Consider the following 20263-nt stretch of genomic DNA (forward strand, 5'->3'; position numbering starts at 1 on the left):
ATAGAAAAGCAATCAACCAAGAACTGCTAAAATAGTCGTCCACCATTGACAATGGTTACATACTCGACCCTTTTCTCTTGTATTCTAAATGCTATGAACTCCCTTAAACTCACATGCGGTCTCTTTCTATTTTCATCAGCCCTATGAGATTCTCACAAAGAAATGTCTTCTTGGTAGCCATCTTCACCATAAGAAAACATCATAGGATACTGAAGAGGAATAAATGCGGTATGTGTCTCATGAATCCTTTGTAGATGTTCGAACTTTAATTGAACTATAATATCACGCCTTGCATCTCTAGAATCAAAATCTCCTACTATTAGAGCTGCGACCTCATTAGAAGATGGTAAATTATAGACTCTTGCGTCTTTTGATCTTTTTCGGTACAACTGTAGCCTTATATTTGTGATATCTTCTTGATTCAGGTAGTTTCTCACTATCCTAAATGTGTGAGCAAGAACATTATGTTGATCGATCATGTCCTTAAGATCTAGAACTAAGGACTGGTCAATGTTGTTGTTGGTTGTTCTTGAAATGTATAAAACATTAATTGAAAAATGTTAGTATTCATAATTAACCAAAATCAAAGTACGATCGGTTTAATTAAATATTAAATAAAATTATAAAAAATTTAATATATAATTTTAAATATTTAAATTTTAATAAATTTTAACCTAATAAAATTCAAAATTTAAAATTTCAATTTATAACCTAATAATCAAAACTAACAAACAAATCAGTAATAACCACCAACCATTGAATTTGCAAACATAATCATAATTTAAATTTGGAACAAACAAACAGAATTACAAAAACATATGAAATCAAACAAACAAACTATGAAATCAAACTGCAGTAACAAATTAAAACAGAATAAAAACATAATTTAATACTTACAAAAATAGAATTAATTCATTTAATTAACAAAATAAAAAAATTTAAAAATCAGAAGACAACAATCAACATAAATTAAATACAGAAGACAGCAATCAAAAAACAACAATTAACCCAGAAAAACAAGCAACAATCAACATAATTAAGGGCCCATTTGAGAAGCTTCAAAAGTAACTTATTTTAGCTTTTGACTTATAAAAAGTAGTAGTATTAATGTCTGGTGCAATTTTCAAAATCAAATTGCAGCTTTCTAAGAAGCTATTTAGGAGCTTATAGAGAAGTTAAAAAAATTACTTCTCTCATAATGCTACTACTTTTTATCACATTTCTATAAAATAAGCACTTTAAGAATTAAAAATCCAAACACAAAATAACTTATTTATAAGCTAATTTTAATATAGAAATTTATTGTTTAAGCTATTTTTCTAAAAAGAGCTTAATTAAGTTGTTTTCCCAAACTGGGCCTAAATCTAAAAAAACAGCAATTAACTCCCAAAAATGAAACTGAAGCAGGGTAGGAATGGAGGCTTACAAACTCAGAAATTCAGTAACTCAGAATAAGCAAAAATTAGTAACCTCAGAATCAGAAATCAGAAGACCAAATAAAAGTACAAAACAAGCAAAATTAAATTGAAGATCGGTGGCAAAGGAGGGATCCAAGTGACGGCAACGGAAGAAGGGAAGTGAGCCGGGCACAGAGGGGATCGAAGACAGGCTTGATGCGCGAGAGAGAGGGATCGACGACGACGAGGACGGAGACACGATTTCAAGGTGGCCGACGACGACGAGGACAGAGGCAGCGACGCCAACTGCGAGAATACCTAGCGACGCGCGGTGAAGCGATCCAGGAGAAGAGAATCGCGACGGCGGGATTCAACGCTGGCTGAGGAGAAGAGTTCGTCGGTGACGGCGGCGCTAGTCGCTGGCTGCTGCTGCTGCTGGCGATCCGGAAGAGAGAGCTGCTAGGGTTTCATGTGGAGATGAGAGAGAGAGAGAGAGAGAGGGGTTGGGTGTGACTAGGTCGTGGGTGTGTGCGAGAGAGGAGGGGGTTTATATATTTTTTATTTTATTTTTTTAAATTGAAAACCGAAAAAAAATCATCCGGTTCAAGCGGTTCACCGGTCCCCCCTCCCCCCTCAATATCCTAGCACGATTTATGTGTTACTATGGTAAGGCACATTAGGCTGGGACGATTTACGTTTTTGTGTTTTTGAACGTAAATCGTCCCAGCCTAACGTGCCTTACCATAGTAACATATAAATTGTGCTAGAGTCTTGAGGAGTGGCTAGTTGCACGTAAATCGTGCTAGGGTGATGAGCTTTAGGGTAAAAAGCGTAACTCATGGTGGCCTAAGATGATTTATATATATTTTGTAACACACATAGGCCAATGCATTTCATGCATAAATCGTCCCAGAGTAGCATGATTCATATATTATTTAAAACACAAAAGTCTAAGCCGATTTATATATTATATGGTTTAAAAAAAATCACGTTTTCAAAATTCATTTAGAGAAATAAAGTAATTTGGTTCTCTTATTAATTTATTTAAATAAAAAATCCTTCTATTAAACCAAGTGTCTTGGACCTTATGTATTCTTTATCAAACATGGTTGCAATGTCACTTTGTAACGGACTTTTTGTATTCTATGTTAATATTTAATTATTTGCTAGTACTTGGTATTTTGTTACGTATTATTAATTGAAAATAATTTAAGAAGGTTTTTAATTCCCTAGATATGATTAGAACATGTATTCTTTTTAATTACTATAAAAATTAAAAAACGAAAAATCGAACCAAAGCAATCTATTACAATTGGTTTGTTTTGGATGATTTCATAAAAAAAGAACCAAATTGCAAACTAAACACCCCTAGTCCCTACATACAAATTTTATACATACTACAAAATCAATAAATGTAACACATAAACAAGAAGGATTACATTTATCTCTACTTTCTACCTATAAATTGGAAGGGCACCCCTACATACAAACTACATACATACTACAAAATCATTTAACATAACACTTAAACAAGAAGGGTTACATTTATCTCTACTTTCTATTTATAAATTGGCAGCGGGTTCTCACACCAACTAGCAAAGAGAGACCGGCACAAAAAACTTCTAGCTAAAAACATGCTATTGCCTCTGCACCATGTCAAATTCAGTTATATCTTGTATTTTCACCTAAAAGTACTCTTGCAAAGATATTAAAAATTTCTGCTCAAGGTGATAGTTCGAAACCTGCCCCCACAAAATCTGTATCTTGATCATCAAGTTTTTGTCTTTTTTGAGCTTCAAGTTTGGTTTGGTTGCCAATAGCATCAGAGATAGTTCTTGTTAACCAAAAACCAGGTTTCTCGAGGGACCGGGCCCGGTCAAGGACCAATGGCTCTCTTAAGGTTACTTCAACACCATCAAAGGTCCACAGTTTCATGGTTGCTTCCCCTTTGAGGCACAGAGAATACCAACCTAAGCCAGCTATCGCTATGTCAATACTGTTGACCTCCCAACTAGTTCCAGATACCTTAATTTCCATTTCTTGCCATGTGCCTAAGTCAGCAGCGCGTTTATTGCCAATGGGAGGCTGAAATAAGATGCAAATAGAAATGAAGTTAGAGCAAAATTAGATATCATGTATTTTAGGGGAAGAGAGAATAGATTATATTTAGTAATCCTCAAATCAGTCTCTAAGTAATTTCTAGACGAACACTTTAACTCCCAACAAATCTTAGTTACCATATCAGTTCTCAACCTTTTGTTTTGTTAGACAACTTAGTCACCCATCCGATTTTGTATAAATCCCTATCATTATTTAATAAGATATAAAAATTCTTTGAACATTGATTTAGGATATTACCCTTGTTTTTGTTACGTTTTTGGACAAAAATGTATTTAAATGCAAATTATATCTACATACATTGATATAAAGAAGGAAATAACGTAATGGATATACTATGCACATGAAATGCTGTTTTATTTCCAAAAGAATTTGATATATAGAATTCGGGATGTTTCCATAGATTATTTGCTTCGTAACTCTAAATTTTTAAATTCTCAAGTGAGACTTTTTTTCATCTTCAAGACTTCAACACACTCTTTTTTGACCCTTTTCCAACTAATTGACTATTATTTTAACCTATCAAGTCCCATTATCAAATCCGATTCCACACTACAAAAAATATGGTAGTTTTCATCCCGTTCCTAACCAAAGGATTGTTTCTGGATTATAAAGTACATTTCTTTGACAAATAAAGTCAAAATGTCTCTACCTTTCCTTTTTATAATCTAACAAAATCAACTGAAAAGTAACATAAAAGAGCAGTTAATCAAATGAAAAACATATTTGAAGCTCAGGTAAAATGCAAATTTAAACCCTAATACTAAAATGATTTATGTAGTCATGTTTAGATTTGTGAAAAAAAAAAATGCTTACCTGCAACCTAACACCAACATGATTACTCCAAACCTCTTCAGCATTTTCTACTTTTCCCATGTGAAGAGAAACATTTGGTGATGCCCAAACTGTCACATATATTGTTTCAATAGAGGCTTTAATAAAGTCAATTCTTGTCAAGCCTCCAATATGCACTGCCTGCCCTACCTATAAGTTAAAACCAGTATGTAAAGTTCCAAACCACATCTTTATTTTTGAAATTTACATACCAACACCAAAGAAATTGCTATCTCAATTTATTAACTGGAGTTTCCATTTATTTGGGAAAATAAAGAAAATAAAACTATTGTCCATGATACCCCTTAATGGATAAACAATGTGCATAAAGGATACATATAATCTACATAATAAAAAAGGCTTAATGACAACTTAGAGAGCATCAATAGCAGTAAGCCATTAAATAACTTGCCTTGATTCTATATGATCGAGGCCGAAGTTCCTTGCGTATCTCAACCATCTTTTGCTCTTCCCTGTTCAATCTCATCGACATTAAATAAGGATGCAGGATCCCTGGAGTGTCAAACATCTTAGTCTTAGCTGACAAAATTCCTCCAATTCTCAAGATCCCAAGTGTTGTCCCAGGAATCGAGGCTTCTGTGAGTTTTATAGTTTTAGCTCCTTGTTTCTTTGAAAATGCATTGATTAGGGTAGACTTCCCTGCATTCTGAGACCCAATCACCCACACACTCCCCCGAGGACCTGCCAATTCCTTTATGAAGGATAACAGATTCCTTATGCCTAAATCCTTTTGAGAACTTACAAGATAAACCGCACTTGGTTTAGGTGCTCCCGCAGCACTTGCTCGGTGTCTAACCCATCTATCCAACCTTGTAGGGGAAACCTCTGATGGAAGGAGATCAATCTTTGTAGCCACAAGAACGAGTTTTAGCAATTTCTTACCCTTCTTCGAGTGATCCTGGATTTTTTCCAATGCCTTAAACAACGATTTTGCTGCCATCCTAGGGAAAGAACTATCAAAATCAACACAATCAACAACCATAACAACAACAGTAGCACTGCCATTGCCAGAATGGTTCATCAACCGAGTGGAAATCAACCTATCGAAATCAAAATCGGGTATCAAATTCTCAGCAGTATGATTTTTCACCTGCCCATAATTCCTCAAAGAATGACACCTGGCGCACACAGTACCATCTTCCTTTACCTTCTGAGCCTCCCTAGTCAGCTTCTTTTTCTCAGCTTTTGATACTTTCTTCTTTCTCTTTCTCTCTAGGACCTCCTCAGTGATGTTACCATACCCAACCCCTGCAGGCACAAAGCCATTTAAATCAGTCTCATCATCCTCTACACCCAACAACTTAGTTTTCCACTCATTAGAATCCCAATTGAAATGATCTGGTAATACCTCAATATCTCCTCCAAGTTCATTTTTAATGCCATCCAGGAACCCAACATCATCATCATCATCATCATCACCATCACCATCAACATCTTCTTCTACACTAACATTATAAAAAACATCATCATCCTCATCTAATAATTCATCTTCCATTTTCACCTTCCTCTGTTGATAGTACCCAGGAAGGTTAGAGTCTTCATCTTGCATGAAGACCCCACAACCAGGGCAAATTGGTCCACGACTCTCATCCGCATCTCTTCCCTCACTCAAAAACGGGTTCTTACCCTCTTTCCTTGATGTGTTTCTTTTCTGTATCATTTGAACAGTGGAGCTGCCGTTTACCGCAAAAGCAATAAGACAAGAAACTTTTCTAGCCCCAACACAATTATCTACACTCCATTAAGTAAAACGTCGCTTCAGTTAAATGAGTATCAAAAATCGAAGAGCATAGTGCGATAAACTAAAACAACATGAAGTGAAGTTCTAGGTTCTTACTTGTGAAATGGCGCAAACTCTTAAGTGCTTGATTAGGTGCATTGTTAAAGAAGGAATGCTTGGACCCAGAAAAACTAAACGGAGCTACAGAGAAGAATATCGCCATGGCTTCCAATCATGAAGCGAAGCAGAGAAAAACATAGGTTCAAGTTCCAGTGCTGAGAGAACGAAAAATAAGAAAAGGATTATAACAACATGAAAAAGAAGAAGAAAGAAGAGTAAAAATATTGGACCCAATTTGGGCTTCGGCTTCTTACTAGGGATGTCAACGGGGCGGGGCGGGGTGGGGGCGAGGGATACCTTCCTGCTCCCCGTCCCGGCCCCGATTCCCAACGTGGGGGTATATTTACCCCATCCCCATTTCCCGCATTCCTCACGGGACCCCATTTGGCATCTACGAAGTTGATAATTTCTATAGAAATTCTAATAAAAAAAATTAAATTGATAAAAAATCACAAAACATTAGAACATACAAAACATCTTGTCTAAGAAATTAATTAAAATTCAAATATCATGTCCAAAAAGATAAAGTAACACACCATATATTTCTCAATAGTTTTAACACAAATTAAATTTCTAAAAATGTCTAACTTCAAATATTCTCCCATTGCCAAAGTACAACTTCCAACATACAACTCCAAGTTCTCTATTAAAATAACAAAATACGTAAATATGACGAGATACATCATAAAAAAAATACTATTTAAAGTATAAAGACTTAATTTCTCTTAATGGATTCCACGCCCCTATATTTGCTTGACTAAAACTCTTTGCTCAACCATAAAGACTTGTAATTTGTCAAGCTTAATATGTGTTCACACATTAGCATCATAAAAATGAATAATAAGCTCCATAAAAAACACAAAGAAAAAGATAAAACGAGAGATGGTGAAGTTGAACAATTACATTAACCTGCAGAATAGATGAAGAATTTATAATACTATCACAATTAAAATTTTTTTTTCCTTAGCACATTACTTTTGGAATTCAATAAGCACACACTCTATATACATTATATGCACCAACTACAAAAGGTTTTTCATTTCTTCACTGCAACAATCATTTTATGGCACCACAAACAACAGATACTAAAACAGATCATTTTTCAGATATAGCTAAAGACCAAACATTTATCATGTGAATACAAATTAAGGAGAAACAACCCTATTGGTTGTCCATCTGAACATACCTAACGAAAATTCTAGCCTTTCTAACCCTTAAAATGCACCAAACTAAATTCAAATCCAAATAAAAATTAATGCATTGTTTGTACACTCAAGACTCCAAAGCTTAAAACTTGAACACGTGCACACAAGCCAAGCCATTACCGACTAAAAAACCTTAGCCACCCAAATAATTTAAAAATAATTTTTACTAGGAGCACAGATTAAAATTTAGACTATTAAAATTTCTTTTGAAAGTTTTTGCTTATTAAATCATTTTTTTAATTAAAAGCTTTTAGTTCCTTAATGCTTATATAGTTATATTCAGGGGAAAACAGGTACACAAAAAAATGCACAAAACAACCACAAGCATGCTGCGGCTGCGGAAAATCAAGCAAGGTTCACAGCACAGGTATGCTGATAATCACCAAGATTCAGAACAAACAAGCACAAAAATTGCAGAATTAACCTTCAGCGCAATAAATTACAGAGAGGGCGAGAGTATCCAACCTGAAGTGGAGAAGGAGGAGGAGGAGGAGGAGAAGGGGCAACCAACGGCTGCGCGGCGATGCTGTCGACGGCAGACTGCGGTCTTATTTCGAGCGGACGATGAGCGGCGACGCAGAGCACGGAGCAGTTGGACGAGGTGGGGGACGGCGCAGCGTACGCGAGCGGAGAGAAGAGCACGGAGCAGCGGCGGAGAGGAGAATGGACGCAGAGGAGAAGAGAATGGACGCCTCGAACTGAGAGAATGACGCGTTGAGCGGTGACGGCACGATGAGCAGGGAGATGGCTGCAGAGAGGTAAGTGGTGAACTGGTAATGGCGCAGCGTGATAAACAAAGGAAGACACAAATGAGGATATACCATCCGAAATGACCAGAAAACCTAGAGTAAATACAAATTTTAAGGGTAATTAAGTAAATGTATAAATTTCAGGAATTAGACCGGCTTTGCTCAGATCCGCGCCTATCTAGGAAAAATTTTGTCCGCCATTACCGTTCTCGCGAAAAAAATTATCCCTCCATTTAGGGCAGCCCTCACAGGAATTTTCGTACCTTAAAAGAATTTTGTCTATAGTTATTAGAATTTAACTGATAATTAATCAGATGTAGATAATAGATTAATGGGATTGCTGGTTTCAATCGTTGAATGACCGATTGATCCGTTTGATTCGATAATAACTAAATAATAATATAAAATAATTTTTTTCTATTTATAATAAATAATTTTATTTATTTTACTTTTATATTTATTTAATGGTTACTTTTAGATTTAAATAATTTTTTAGTCAATTTATATTTATTATATTTTGTAATTTTTTATTATTAATAAATATCATATAACTGTAAATAAAAATTATTTTATAAATAATAAAAATATTTTTTGTTTTTTAATAATCATATATAATTAAAAATATAATTAATTTAAAAATTAATATAAAATAAAAATTAAAATTAAATAAATATGATGACAATTCTTGATTTGAGAGAATATATATAATGATTGGTATATAGAATATTAAAGACAATATTAGTCCGGTGAAAAAGTCATTCTTATATATTATGGAAATGACCTTTTTTTTTTCAGAAAAAATCCTAAACAGTTCATAACAATTATCTCGAAAGACAACGAGGTTCTCAACAAAAAAAAAAAATCTTTTTTAGTCTCTAATTTTTATTTTTATGAGACTGATTGACTCCTCTGTCAATATTTTTTATTGGTATTAACGGAATAAGTCTATATGGCATGTTAAACTGTTGATTTATCCATTAAGAACTTTGGGAGTTTTGTTATCTTTTAAAGATAATTATCAAAATTGTTTACATTAGTTAAATTTAGTGTGTAAAAGTAAGAAATATTAGTGATTTTTATATTGTTGTTAGTGATCAATGTGTCACAGAAGTATATTTTGAAGAACCGGGTTGGATATTCACTCTTTTCTTTTTTTGCCAAAGTTAAGAATGAGACTCGAACCCGCAATCTCTAGGTAAATATGGAAAAATTTTGCAATTTGAGCTATTGCTCATATTGCTAGTATCAACATGAGCAATCAAATGTGTAAAAACATTGTAATTATTCAACTTTCAAGTTTCTAGACTTTAACCATTATTTTCGGGGTGTGTGCTTATTCTTTTTTGTACGCTCACGGTGTCCCAAAAAAGTGTAAGTTTTTGGCAAAGAGCGATGTGTAAATTTACATTTTGTTTGGATGGAAGATGAAAAATGAGAGAAAAGAAAATAAAAGAAAAGAAAATGAAAGGAAAAGTTTGTTTTTATGTTATTTGGATGAAGAGAAAATAGATAAAAAGAAAGTAGGAAAAAATTTTTCTTTTGTTTAGATGGAAGGAAAAGTAAGAAGAGAGAAAATCATAACCAAGTGAAATTACATTAATACCCTTCTTTATATTATATATCAATGTATTTAAATTATTTTTTTAATAAAAAAAGTGATCCCAATTATATTTCAGAATTTTAATGTGTTATCATTATTAACAATAATATTTTTTTGAATTTATCCTTTTCTGTTGTTTTTAATGTCATAAATAAAAATATATATCATTCTTTTTAAATATATACAAATAAATAATTTTCTAAAAGAATAATAAAAACTACTTATACTTTACATCATTAATCTCCTTAATCATATTTAAGAAAAAGTTTCACTAAATTATATTTATAAAATAAAATACTATCAAAAGTGGCTAGCATTTCTTTCTTACTACGTGCGACAAAAAATTATATACAATTTTTATAAACATATAACAAAACGCCAAAAAAATAACGACAACCAGAATTCTAGGAGAGTACTATATATTTTATCACCACACAACACTTTTCAAAAGGATAATTCTTCATGATCAGAGTCATCAGCATACGCCTACTTCCAAAAAATCAATTCTACATAGCTTGAGCCATATGTACCCATCTACTTCAAAAAAATAAAGTTTTTCCGAGTTAAAAATATTAACACATAATCGATTTTTACTTGTATTAAGCAGTGTACTCATTGTTCCCAAACATTTTCAAGTATTATGATTCCTGCATGAACATATACAACAAAGACAAATTAACACAAAGATCAGAGTTGATCATGATAATCTATTTTATCGATATTTTTCTATTCAAAAAACCAATCAATCTCAAAGTATATATACATAAAGTAATTTCCAACCATGTGTTAACATAAATAAAATAGAAAATGATATCTTCTTCAAATACATGAAGATATACCCATACTATACGACAATAAGAAACACATAACCAATTATTAAAAGCAATAACCTCAAATTAACCAAAAATTAAGTGCGTATAAAAGTTATACCTGTAATGATAAATGTTTTTTGAAAGTACCATATCTTCTAAGCAAATACCAACAGTTGTCATGAAATAAAAAAGAGCATCTAATCGCATTTCAGGTGGGATCCCAAAAATTTGGCACTTTTTCTGCTCATTTTCACATAAAAACTGATAACATTGCATCCGATATGAACCTACCAGACCCAATTCAGTCAACATATCCCATACATCTGATTCGCTGTAAAGGCGAGGCCTACTTTGTTGCATAATAGCCAACCCTTTTTCAGTAATTGCAACTTGTCTTTCAATTAATGAGACTTGTTTTTTAGCAACCGAAACTTGCCTCTCAGCCACAAAAGCTTGTCTCTCAGCTGATTCAACATGCCTCTAAACCACGTCATGTAGCTTGCTAGACAGATAACTACCTTCTTTCACAGTATCAGCCATGGTAGTAATTTCCAAAGCAACTTTCTCATATTGTGCCTCCAAAAAATTATTCATAGGAGACTTACGCTTTGTTCCTCACAACGTTGAAGTCCCACCTAATTGATTTGGTTGACTATAAGGAGCACTTGGTGAATCTAAATTAGCATAAAGCATTGGGGTATCATGTCCCATATTAACATCTATGTCAAAAAATCTAATATTTTCAAACGAGTCATTCAAGCAAATGGGATCTCTATCAAGTTGTTGAATTCTTTCTCGTGAAGTAGCAGCCCGTTACCAGTAGCTCTATCAGCTCCGAACAACTCCTTCAAAGTATCATAATGCTTAATTTACATTTTTTTCCATTTTTCTGCATGTGGTTTGTCCTGCATAAAGAAATGTTAAAATTATTTTGTGACTAACTTGGTTATTCGTATAAGTAATAAAAAAGTATATAAGATACCTTAATAAAATCTTGCCACACTTCTTCTTCAGCTTCAAACTTTCTAGTAACAGGATTCCACGCAAATCCACTTAAGTGATAAAATAAGTCCTATGCCTCAGCAAAATAATCTTTCAATGTCTTTATTTTATTCTTGATGGGATTCTTTGTTATGTGCAGGACTATTGCTATGCTCAAAGTCTTCACAACAGTGGCATATGCTTCAGTTGTCCATGAGCTATCGTGTCTATTACCTTTCAATTCTTTTTCTGCTAATGCATTCAGCAGAACTTCATCCATCTCATCAGACCATCTTAAGTTGTCTTTAGAAGGTTGATTAGCTTCTGTTGTTTTATTTCCTCTATTTGACATTATTTAACTTGTAAAAAATTTTCTTAAAAAATCTAATTAAACAATTCTGCCTGTAAAATACATATATATACATATTCATATATATGAAACATATAATCACTCATAAAGTTTGATACACATTCCACATTTTAGTTGCAATATTATCTCGTAGCAATGCTGCATGTCTATATTCCTCATCACGTTATTGATTTGATTGTGATCTATCTATATTACGTTCTTGTAGCGATTCTCGGTCATCCGCATCAATTATAGATTGACCAACATCGACACCCATCAAAAAGTTATGCAGTATACAATATGCCAAAAAAATATCTCATAGTTTCAAATGAATAATAAGGTTCAGTGTCGCCAGCTATAATTGGAAATCTTTTCTTTAAAACTCCGAAATATCTTTCGATGACATTTCGTAATGAAGAATGGCGGTGGTTGAATAGTTCTTTCGAATTTTAGGGCTTATGTACTGAATACTCTTTTAGGTGATACCGAACACCTCTATATGGTGTAAGTATCCTAGGCTTTAGCATAAATCCAGCATCGCCTAGATAAAATTTTTCTACAACAGCTGCATACACAAATTAAAGTATAACATACTGTGTCTATGAATTTGAATTTATGTAGACAACTTTATAAATTACACTATCACATACATTTGAGAATTCGAAGTGGATATTCCTTACTTAGAGCATCTTTTAAAATTCTCGAGTTAGAGGCAGTTCCTTCCCAACCAAACAACACATAAGTGAATTTCATATCAAATCCATAGGCAGCTAACACATTTTGTGTGGGGTGATCTTTTCTTCACGAAAACGAGGGGCTTCCACCCTTGGTACCTTCACAAGACTATGAGTACCATCTATGGCTCTAATGCAGTCCTTTTTTAAAAAGGATATTGACATATTAACATAACAGTTTTATAATTATTTCGTTGACAGTTGCATAAAATTCACCAAGTAAATTAAAAGATTTAATACCTTAAAAAACGGATAGAATCAACTATTATGAAGCACTTCATAAGGAACATCCTCACCAGACGGTTGCTTGAAAAAGTCTCCCTCTAACAATAGAATAGCATGTAGGACGTTGTGAAAGTGACGACTAATTGTCTCCCCTGAGCGGTGAAAGAAGAAAGACATGGTTCTAGTTTTCACATTGTGCCCTATAATATGTAGGAATTTAGCTACTTGCTCTTCAACCGTAGATCAAGTTGAATCCTTTACTCTACCAGTCCTTCTTAACTTTTGACACAACAGTTGAAATGCTTTAGGGCTCATACGTACGACATCTCGGCATTTGTCAGACTTCAGTAACTGTATCATTAACTGAGTACGCCTGTTTTCTCTTTCCAAGTTTTCGTCATTAATTTGTCTAGGCCTATATTGTGATAATAATTCTAAAGTATACAATGTATGCGCCGTAACACATGAAAGAGATGTGACACAAATATGCTGTCTCTTTTCTAACTCTTCCCTGACACGAGTTAAGATTTCTATTGGTTTCGGTTGATATACATCAGTAGAAGTGACTTGATGTACTTGAATTTCTAAGTCATGTATGACGTTCGTTCTATCTTCTAAATTCGCATCTTCGATATTTTCGTTATCCATCTATGAAAATATAATGTCTAGAATGGACATATCGATAGTAAAAGTAAACAAAAAGTAACATATGTTGTTACATTCTAACAATTCATTTGTTGAAGAAAAAAAAACGAAACTAAATGCCGCAAATAAAAATATGGTTTCACCTTACGCAATATAAACATACCTTGTTATGAGACACTTATCTCCAACTCTTAAATGCCAAACTCAATTCCAAAGCTCACTATCATAAACAATAAACATACACTGTAAATCACATGGTATATTAATTATTGCATTGATTTATCACCAAAATTAAGTGGACTTAGCTACCAACAACACTTAATAATTTAGACGATAAAAAATTAAGTTAACCAAAGCAGGATTTAATATAGTTTGTAAAAAAAAAATGGGTTCAAGATACGTTGAACAAATGCTTTGTAAGTGCACCAGGAAATAACCCCTCTGCCTTACAGAAATGGAATATGAATCTGTACCACAGGAAAGCGTTCTTAGTGGTCGCACCACTAAATATCTGACTGCCTCAATGCAGCAGATGAACATATAGATATCTATAGGGTTGCCTTAATGCAACAAATGACCTTTCAACAGGTCCTTTGCTCTTTATCATATTACTCTTTTCTCTTTGTCTCTTTATTCTGCTCTGTTTATTCTTTTATCATGTGGTGCAAATGCAAGTTTGTCATTTATTATTGGGGAGACCTTGGTAGTTCGACCGTCGAGCATTTCATGATGGTCACACGAATCGGTTCTCCTTTAATTTTAATGGTCGTAAGATCACTCTTGCTCCTTTATCACCTAAGGAGGTTTACCATGACTATTTGAAGCTTCAACGGGATACCAAGGGAAAATGGGAAGTGAGATCACAGAAAAATCTGAAAGAAAAAAGGCTATGAGAGAAAAAAATATAGCAAAAGGCCCAAAGGTGAGTTAAAAGAAAGAAAAGAGTACATGTCTTGAAAATAGTGCGGCTACAAAGAAAAATGAGAGAGTTGAGAGCAAATTGTGTTTTTTTGCAAAAGAGAGAGATTTAAAGAGTGTTTTAATAGCAAGACAGCTTTGTTTATGGTTCGGTTTAGTGATACTTTATTTTCTGACACTGAACTTAACCTAAATTTGCCAAATAGCTTTGTCTTTTTGTTGTAGGAATTTGCATATGTCTTTCCTATTGACGTGCCACGTGGTTTGCCTCCATTACGAGGGATTGAGCATCAAATTGATTTTATTCCTGGTGCTAGTATTCCTAATAGACCAGCCTATAGGAGTAACCTTGAAGAGACAAAACAGCTTTAAAGGCAAGTGGAGGAGTTATTAGCCAAAGATCACATCAGGGAGAGTATGAGCCCATGTGTTGTATAATAAACCACTATTTTATATTTTATCTTGTGTTTAATTGAATGGTTTCATCAAGTCTTCACCCACTTATTCATACTAATTGCATGATTTTACATTTTCCTTCCTAGTATTGTTTATGGTTGAAAACTTGCTTCCTAGAGATCATTAATTAGTATATTTTAATTCTCCTTTATACCATTCGATGTCGTGATCCGTGTGTTAAGTGTTTCAGCCTTTATAGGGCAGGAATGGCTTAGAGAATAGAGAGGAAGCTTGCAAAAATGGAAGGAACACAAGAAACTAAGGAGATAACCAGCGAACACTAAAACTAAGGAGATAACCAGCGAACACTAACGCGCGCGCATAGCTCACGTGAGCGCGCGGAATGGAGAAAAACGCAGCGACGCGAGCGCGTGCTTGACGCGTACGCGTGGATTGGAGTCTGCACGAATGACGCGAACGCGTGGACGACGCGTACACGTGACAAGGAAAATCTCTGAATGACGCGAATGCGTGGACGACGCGTACGCGTGACCTACGTGATCTGCAGAAATAACAGAAAATGCTAGGGGCGATTTCGGGCCGCGTTTTGACCCAGTTTTCGGCCCAGAAACACAGAATAAAGCCAGGGAACACGCAGAGACTCAAAAACATATTAGATACACATCAATACACATTCACATATTCACATTAGGATAGTTTTTAGGTTTTTAGATCTGAATTTAGAGAGGATTACTTTCCCTCTAGATTCTCTTTACATTCATAGTTAATTAGCTTATGCTTTTGGATATTGAAGAAGTCATTACCTCCGTTGAAGACATTATTCTAGTTTGTTTACTTTGTCCCTTATTCTTCCATATCCTTATTTATTTTATTTAGAGTTCTAATTAGATTATTTTTATAGATTGTTGATAAAAAAGGATTACTTTTACTTTTAATTAATTTTAAGTCTCTATTTTATTTTAATTAATTTATTATGTCTTCTTATATTTTTCTGAGTATTATATCCATGTCAATGGAGTAGAATTCCCAACTTGACATGGGGTTGATTAAGAGGAGACACTTGAGTTGGAAGGCTTAAGTGTTGGTTAAATTGGAAGTTATTGGCTAGTTCTGTATTTACTAACACTAGACCTTCCCAAGGGAAAGGACTAGGATTTGCGAATAAGGATTATCTCAATCACTTGACTTTCCTTTATTTAGTAAGGGTTAACTAAGTGAAAACAACAATCTTTTTTATACTACACTTAAGAGATCCCAACAAGGATAGAACTTCCAATTAATCATTCCCCCAGTCAAGGCTTTTTATTAGAATATTAATAACCATTCTTAGTTTATTGCTTTAATTTATAATTATTTAATTACTCATTATCCAAACTCAAACTCTCTTGAAAATTCCTGATTAATAAGTTAGCACCCTTTCCTGAAACTCGTTGGGAGATGACCTGGGACTCATACTCCCAGTATTTTTATTTCTAAATTTCATGACAACTTTTTTAAATTGACAAGGCGGATCTTAGATGGTTAAGAACTATACTCTCAACGCATTCTCTATATTGATTTCTTAATTAGCCGACTTCTGCCCTCACGTCAGTTTTTGGCGCCGTTGCCGGGGAGTTGCAATTGTGTGCTAAATTATTAATTAGTGTACATATTTTATTTTATTTGCATATTTTATTTTTATTTTTACCATGAGCTATATATTTCTTTCATTGAATGACGTGTTCACTACTTGATTCGAGCTTAGCCGCGTTTGATCCTGAAATTGAAAAAACTCTTTCACGCATTAGGCGAGCTCGACGCAGGATAGCCTCTGAGGGTGGTGAAGTGATTGTTATCGATTCACCAGTCTCATCTGAGGGCGAATCTGAACCGCCATCTGAGAGCAAAACATGCTCCTTTACTTCTGATTCAGTTAATTCACGTGCAGATAGCATGGCAGCACCTAGGAGGATTACTCTCCAGGAGGCTGGAGTCCCAGATTTTACACTGCAGCCGTATCAAGTGTATCATCCAACTCTGGCTGCAGATTTTGAACTGAAAACTGTACTAATCAACTTGATGTCCAAGTTTCATGGCTTACCTGCTCAAGAGCCTATCAAGTACTTAAGGGAATTCTAGACAGCCTGTTCTACTGTTAGGCGTAATGGTGCAGATAAAATTTCTATTCTGTTAACCGCCTTCCCATTTTCTCTTGAGGGAAAGGCGAGGGAGTGGTACTACTCCCAACCTGAAGCGACTGTTACCAATTGGGATACGCTCAGGAGAGAATTTTTAGAAAAATACTTCCCAGCTGAAGTTATAGATAGACTGAGAAAAGAGATCTCCTGTATTGTTCAAGGAGAATCAGAGACTCTTTATGAGTACTGGGAGCACTTTAAAAACCTTCTAAACGCATGCCCCATCACATGATCGACAGACTGGTGTTAATCAGCTACTTCACACAAGGCATGAAGCCCTAGGATAAAACTACACTGGATGGTGCTAGTAATGGTTCTATGAAAAAGTACAAGACCGCAGATGAAGCATGGCAACTGATCAGTGACTTAGCTGAGTCCACTAGGAATCACAGGCACAGGCACAGCCACTCAAAAGCTGTTGCAGAGGTTTCCTCTAGCATTGAGACTACCGCTCTTACACAGAGTATATGTGAGATGACCAACCTACTGAAGCAAATGCACTGGAACCAACAACAACAAGCTCAGCCTTACCCACCACAACAGAGCCAACAGTTAGTCCCACAGAGAGTATGTGAAATCTGTGCTGATTATAGTCATTATACTGATAAATGTCCGCAGCTCCAACAATAAGACAACACTGTGGCAGCTACTCATAACTTCTATGACCGCCTGAATCAAGGATACAATCAACAAGGCGACAATTACAACTAAGGTGGAAACTATAACCAAGGATGGCAGGACAACTCCAACCAAGGTTGGAGGGATAATTCCAACCATGGCTGGAGAGACAACTATAACAGAGGAGGCAGATATAACAATGGAAACCAGAGGTGAAATAACAACAACAGATAGCAGAATCAGAACCAGCCTTACAGAGCACCTCACCTAAGACAATCTCAAGGATCCCAGCATAACCAACAACAAGTTCCTCAGATCACCTACCCTAATTCCTCATCAAATGACGAGATGCTTCGTTCTTTTGCACAAGGACAACAAGACATGCAGACACAGCTGAACTCTACTTTAAATGGTCTGAATGCCACTTTACAAGCTCTCGCCTCTAGGATAGATTCATTACCTAATTCCACTAACCAACCTTTAACCTCCAGTGGAATTCCTTCTTAACCCCTACCTAATCCCAAAGATGGCATCAATGCCATCACCTTGAGGTTCGAAACCACACTGCAAGAAAGAAACCATGAGGAGCCAAGCCCACAAGTACACGCCCCAGCTGAGGATGTGATAAAAGTAGAAGATGCTGAAGAAGAAGAGGACATACAAGACATAGTTGAAGAAGAAGCAGTTAAACCAAGGAATGGATAACCAAAGGAAGCTGAAGCTGTACAAGACGCCATTCCTATCCCATTTCCACACCTTGCAAAGAAATCCAGAAAACAGATGGAACTTGATCCCAAAATGGTAGAAATATTCAAAAAGGTTGAGGTAACTGTTCCCCTTTTTGATGTCATTCAGTAGGTACCTAAATACGCAAAGTTTCTAAAGTATTTATGCATTCATAAAGATAAAATTAATGAGTTAGAAACTATTTCTTTAGGTTGTTCTATATCTGCTTTAATGGGGGGTATACCTGAAAAATGTAGTGATCCAGGTCCATGCATGGTTAACTGTACCATTGGAGGTGTAATATTTTCTGATTGCATGTGTGACTTAGGAGTGTGTGTTAGTATAATGCCATTGTCTATATATGATACCTTGAGGCTCCCTCCCTTAAAAAGGTCGACAGCTCGTTTTGTGTTAGCAGATAAAAGCATTATTACAGTAGTTGGAATTGCTGAAGATGTATTAGTGAACATTAAGGGGCTCACATTTTCTATTGACTTCTATATCCTTGAAATGCCTCCTAATGACTCAGGCAGACCATCATCAATCCTGCTTGGAAGACCATTCCTGAAGACTTCAAAGTTCAAGCTGGATGCTGATGTGCGAAAAATGATCCGACACAAAACTCACCGGAAAGTGCACCGGGTCGCATCAAGTAATAATAACTCACGGGAGTGAGGTCGATCCCACAGGGATTGAAGGATTGAGCAATTTTAGTTGAGTGGTTGATTTAGTCAAGCGAATCAAGATTTGGTTGAGAGATTTGTGATTTGCAGAATTTAAATTGCATGGAAAATAAAGGGAATGGGTAATTTGCATGAAATTAAAGAGAACTGAAAATTAAAGTGCTAAATCTTAAAGGGCAAGAAATTAAATGGCAGAAACTTAGAACGCAAGAAATGTAAATTGCAGAATCTTAAAGTGCAAGAAATGTAAATGGCTTGAATTGTAAAGGGAATTGGGAATTAGATTTGCAGAAATTAAACAAGGAAGAGTAAAATTCAACACACAGAAGAGTAGAAGATGCCTTGGGTTGAATCGGATCTAAAACAGAAATATAAAAGAGCTTGAAAAGCAGTAAACAGAGAAATTGAGAATGGGAAATCCAGATCTCAGGACTCAAGAGACTAGATAACCAAGTCTAGATCTCAATGCCTTCCTAGATCCAACAAGAGCAATTGCAAAGGAAATGTAAATTGCAGAGAAAGTAGAAGAAGAAGCAATTAACAGAAACTGAAATTCAATTATGCAGTAAGTGAACAGAGAGATCTCAGGATGAGATTGAAACAGAATTCCTTCAATTCTCCAACCCAAGATCAAAGCAAATGTAATTGAAATTGAAAGCAAGAAAACTAAGAGGAAGGGAATTCAATTCTCCTTCCCCGAGACTTAGAAACTAAAAATCACTCAACACCAAAAGCTCTCCGAAAACTCCCTACGAAAACTAAAGGAAAGCTCCCTTAAAACTTAAATCCTAAGCTATTTATACACTTTCTTCAAATGGTCTTCAAGCTTTGAATTGGGCCTTTGCTCTTGATGGAATTGGGTTGATAGAGGCCTTGGTTGATTGCTCTTGGAGTTGGAGAGAGAACCGAAGTGAACCGGGTTGGGAATTATAAAAGCTTGAGTAAAAGTTTGAGTAAAAGTTTGAGGCAAACTTTTACTCAAACTTTTTACACCAGCTGCCCCATTCTTGCTGCTACCAACGTTTGAGCTAAAGTTTGGGGTCAAACTTTTGCTCAAACGTTGGCCCCCTTATGCACACTCATGGCGCCAACATTTGCCAAAAAGTTTGAGGCAAACGTTGGCGTAAACTTTTTGTCTCCAGGGTGTGTTGCTGATGGCGCCAACGTTTGCCAAAAAGTTTGAGGCAAACGTTGGCGCAAGCTTTTGTCCTCCA

At 35.2% G+C, this 20263-nt stretch overlaps 1 protein-coding gene and 1 pseudogene across 2 annotated transcripts; both read right to left on the bottom strand.

The window, feature by feature from the left end:
• Positions 1 to 2748: 2748 nt before the first annotated feature.
• LOC107623624 (GTP-binding protein BRASSINAZOLE INSENSITIVE PALE GREEN 2, chloroplastic) lies at positions 2749 to 8241 on the bottom strand. 2 transcript variants are annotated; one of them, XM_016325962.3, is made up of 5 exons: positions 7881 to 8241; positions 6208 to 6365; positions 4762 to 6101; positions 4332 to 4499; positions 2749 to 3482 (listed from the first exon to the last, which is right to left on the bottom strand). In XM_016325962.3, exons 2-5 carry the CDS (start codon positions 6311 to 6313, stop codon positions 3120 to 3122), a joined length of 1977 nt encoding a protein of 658 aa, XP_016181448.2. In that variant the 5' UTR covers positions 6314 to 6365; positions 7881 to 8241; the 3' UTR covers positions 2749 to 3119. The 2 variants fall into 2 exon arrangements, with proteins under 2 accessions (XP_016181448.2, XP_020968609.2); XM_021112950.2 differs by having other exon boundaries at positions 4762 to 6106; positions 7881 to 8203.
• On the bottom strand, positions 7842 to 11451 carry LOC148581710 (uncharacterized; annotated as a pseudogene).
• Positions 11452 to 20263: the final 8812 nt, after the last annotated feature.

Source organism: Arachis ipaensis, chromosome B10, assembly GCF_059453495.1.
Source record: "Arachis ipaensis isolate K30076 ecotype BB chromosome B10, ASM5945349v1, whole genome shotgun sequence".
Classification (NCBI taxonomy): Eukaryota; Viridiplantae; Streptophyta; class Magnoliopsida; order Fabales; family Fabaceae; genus Arachis; species Arachis ipaensis.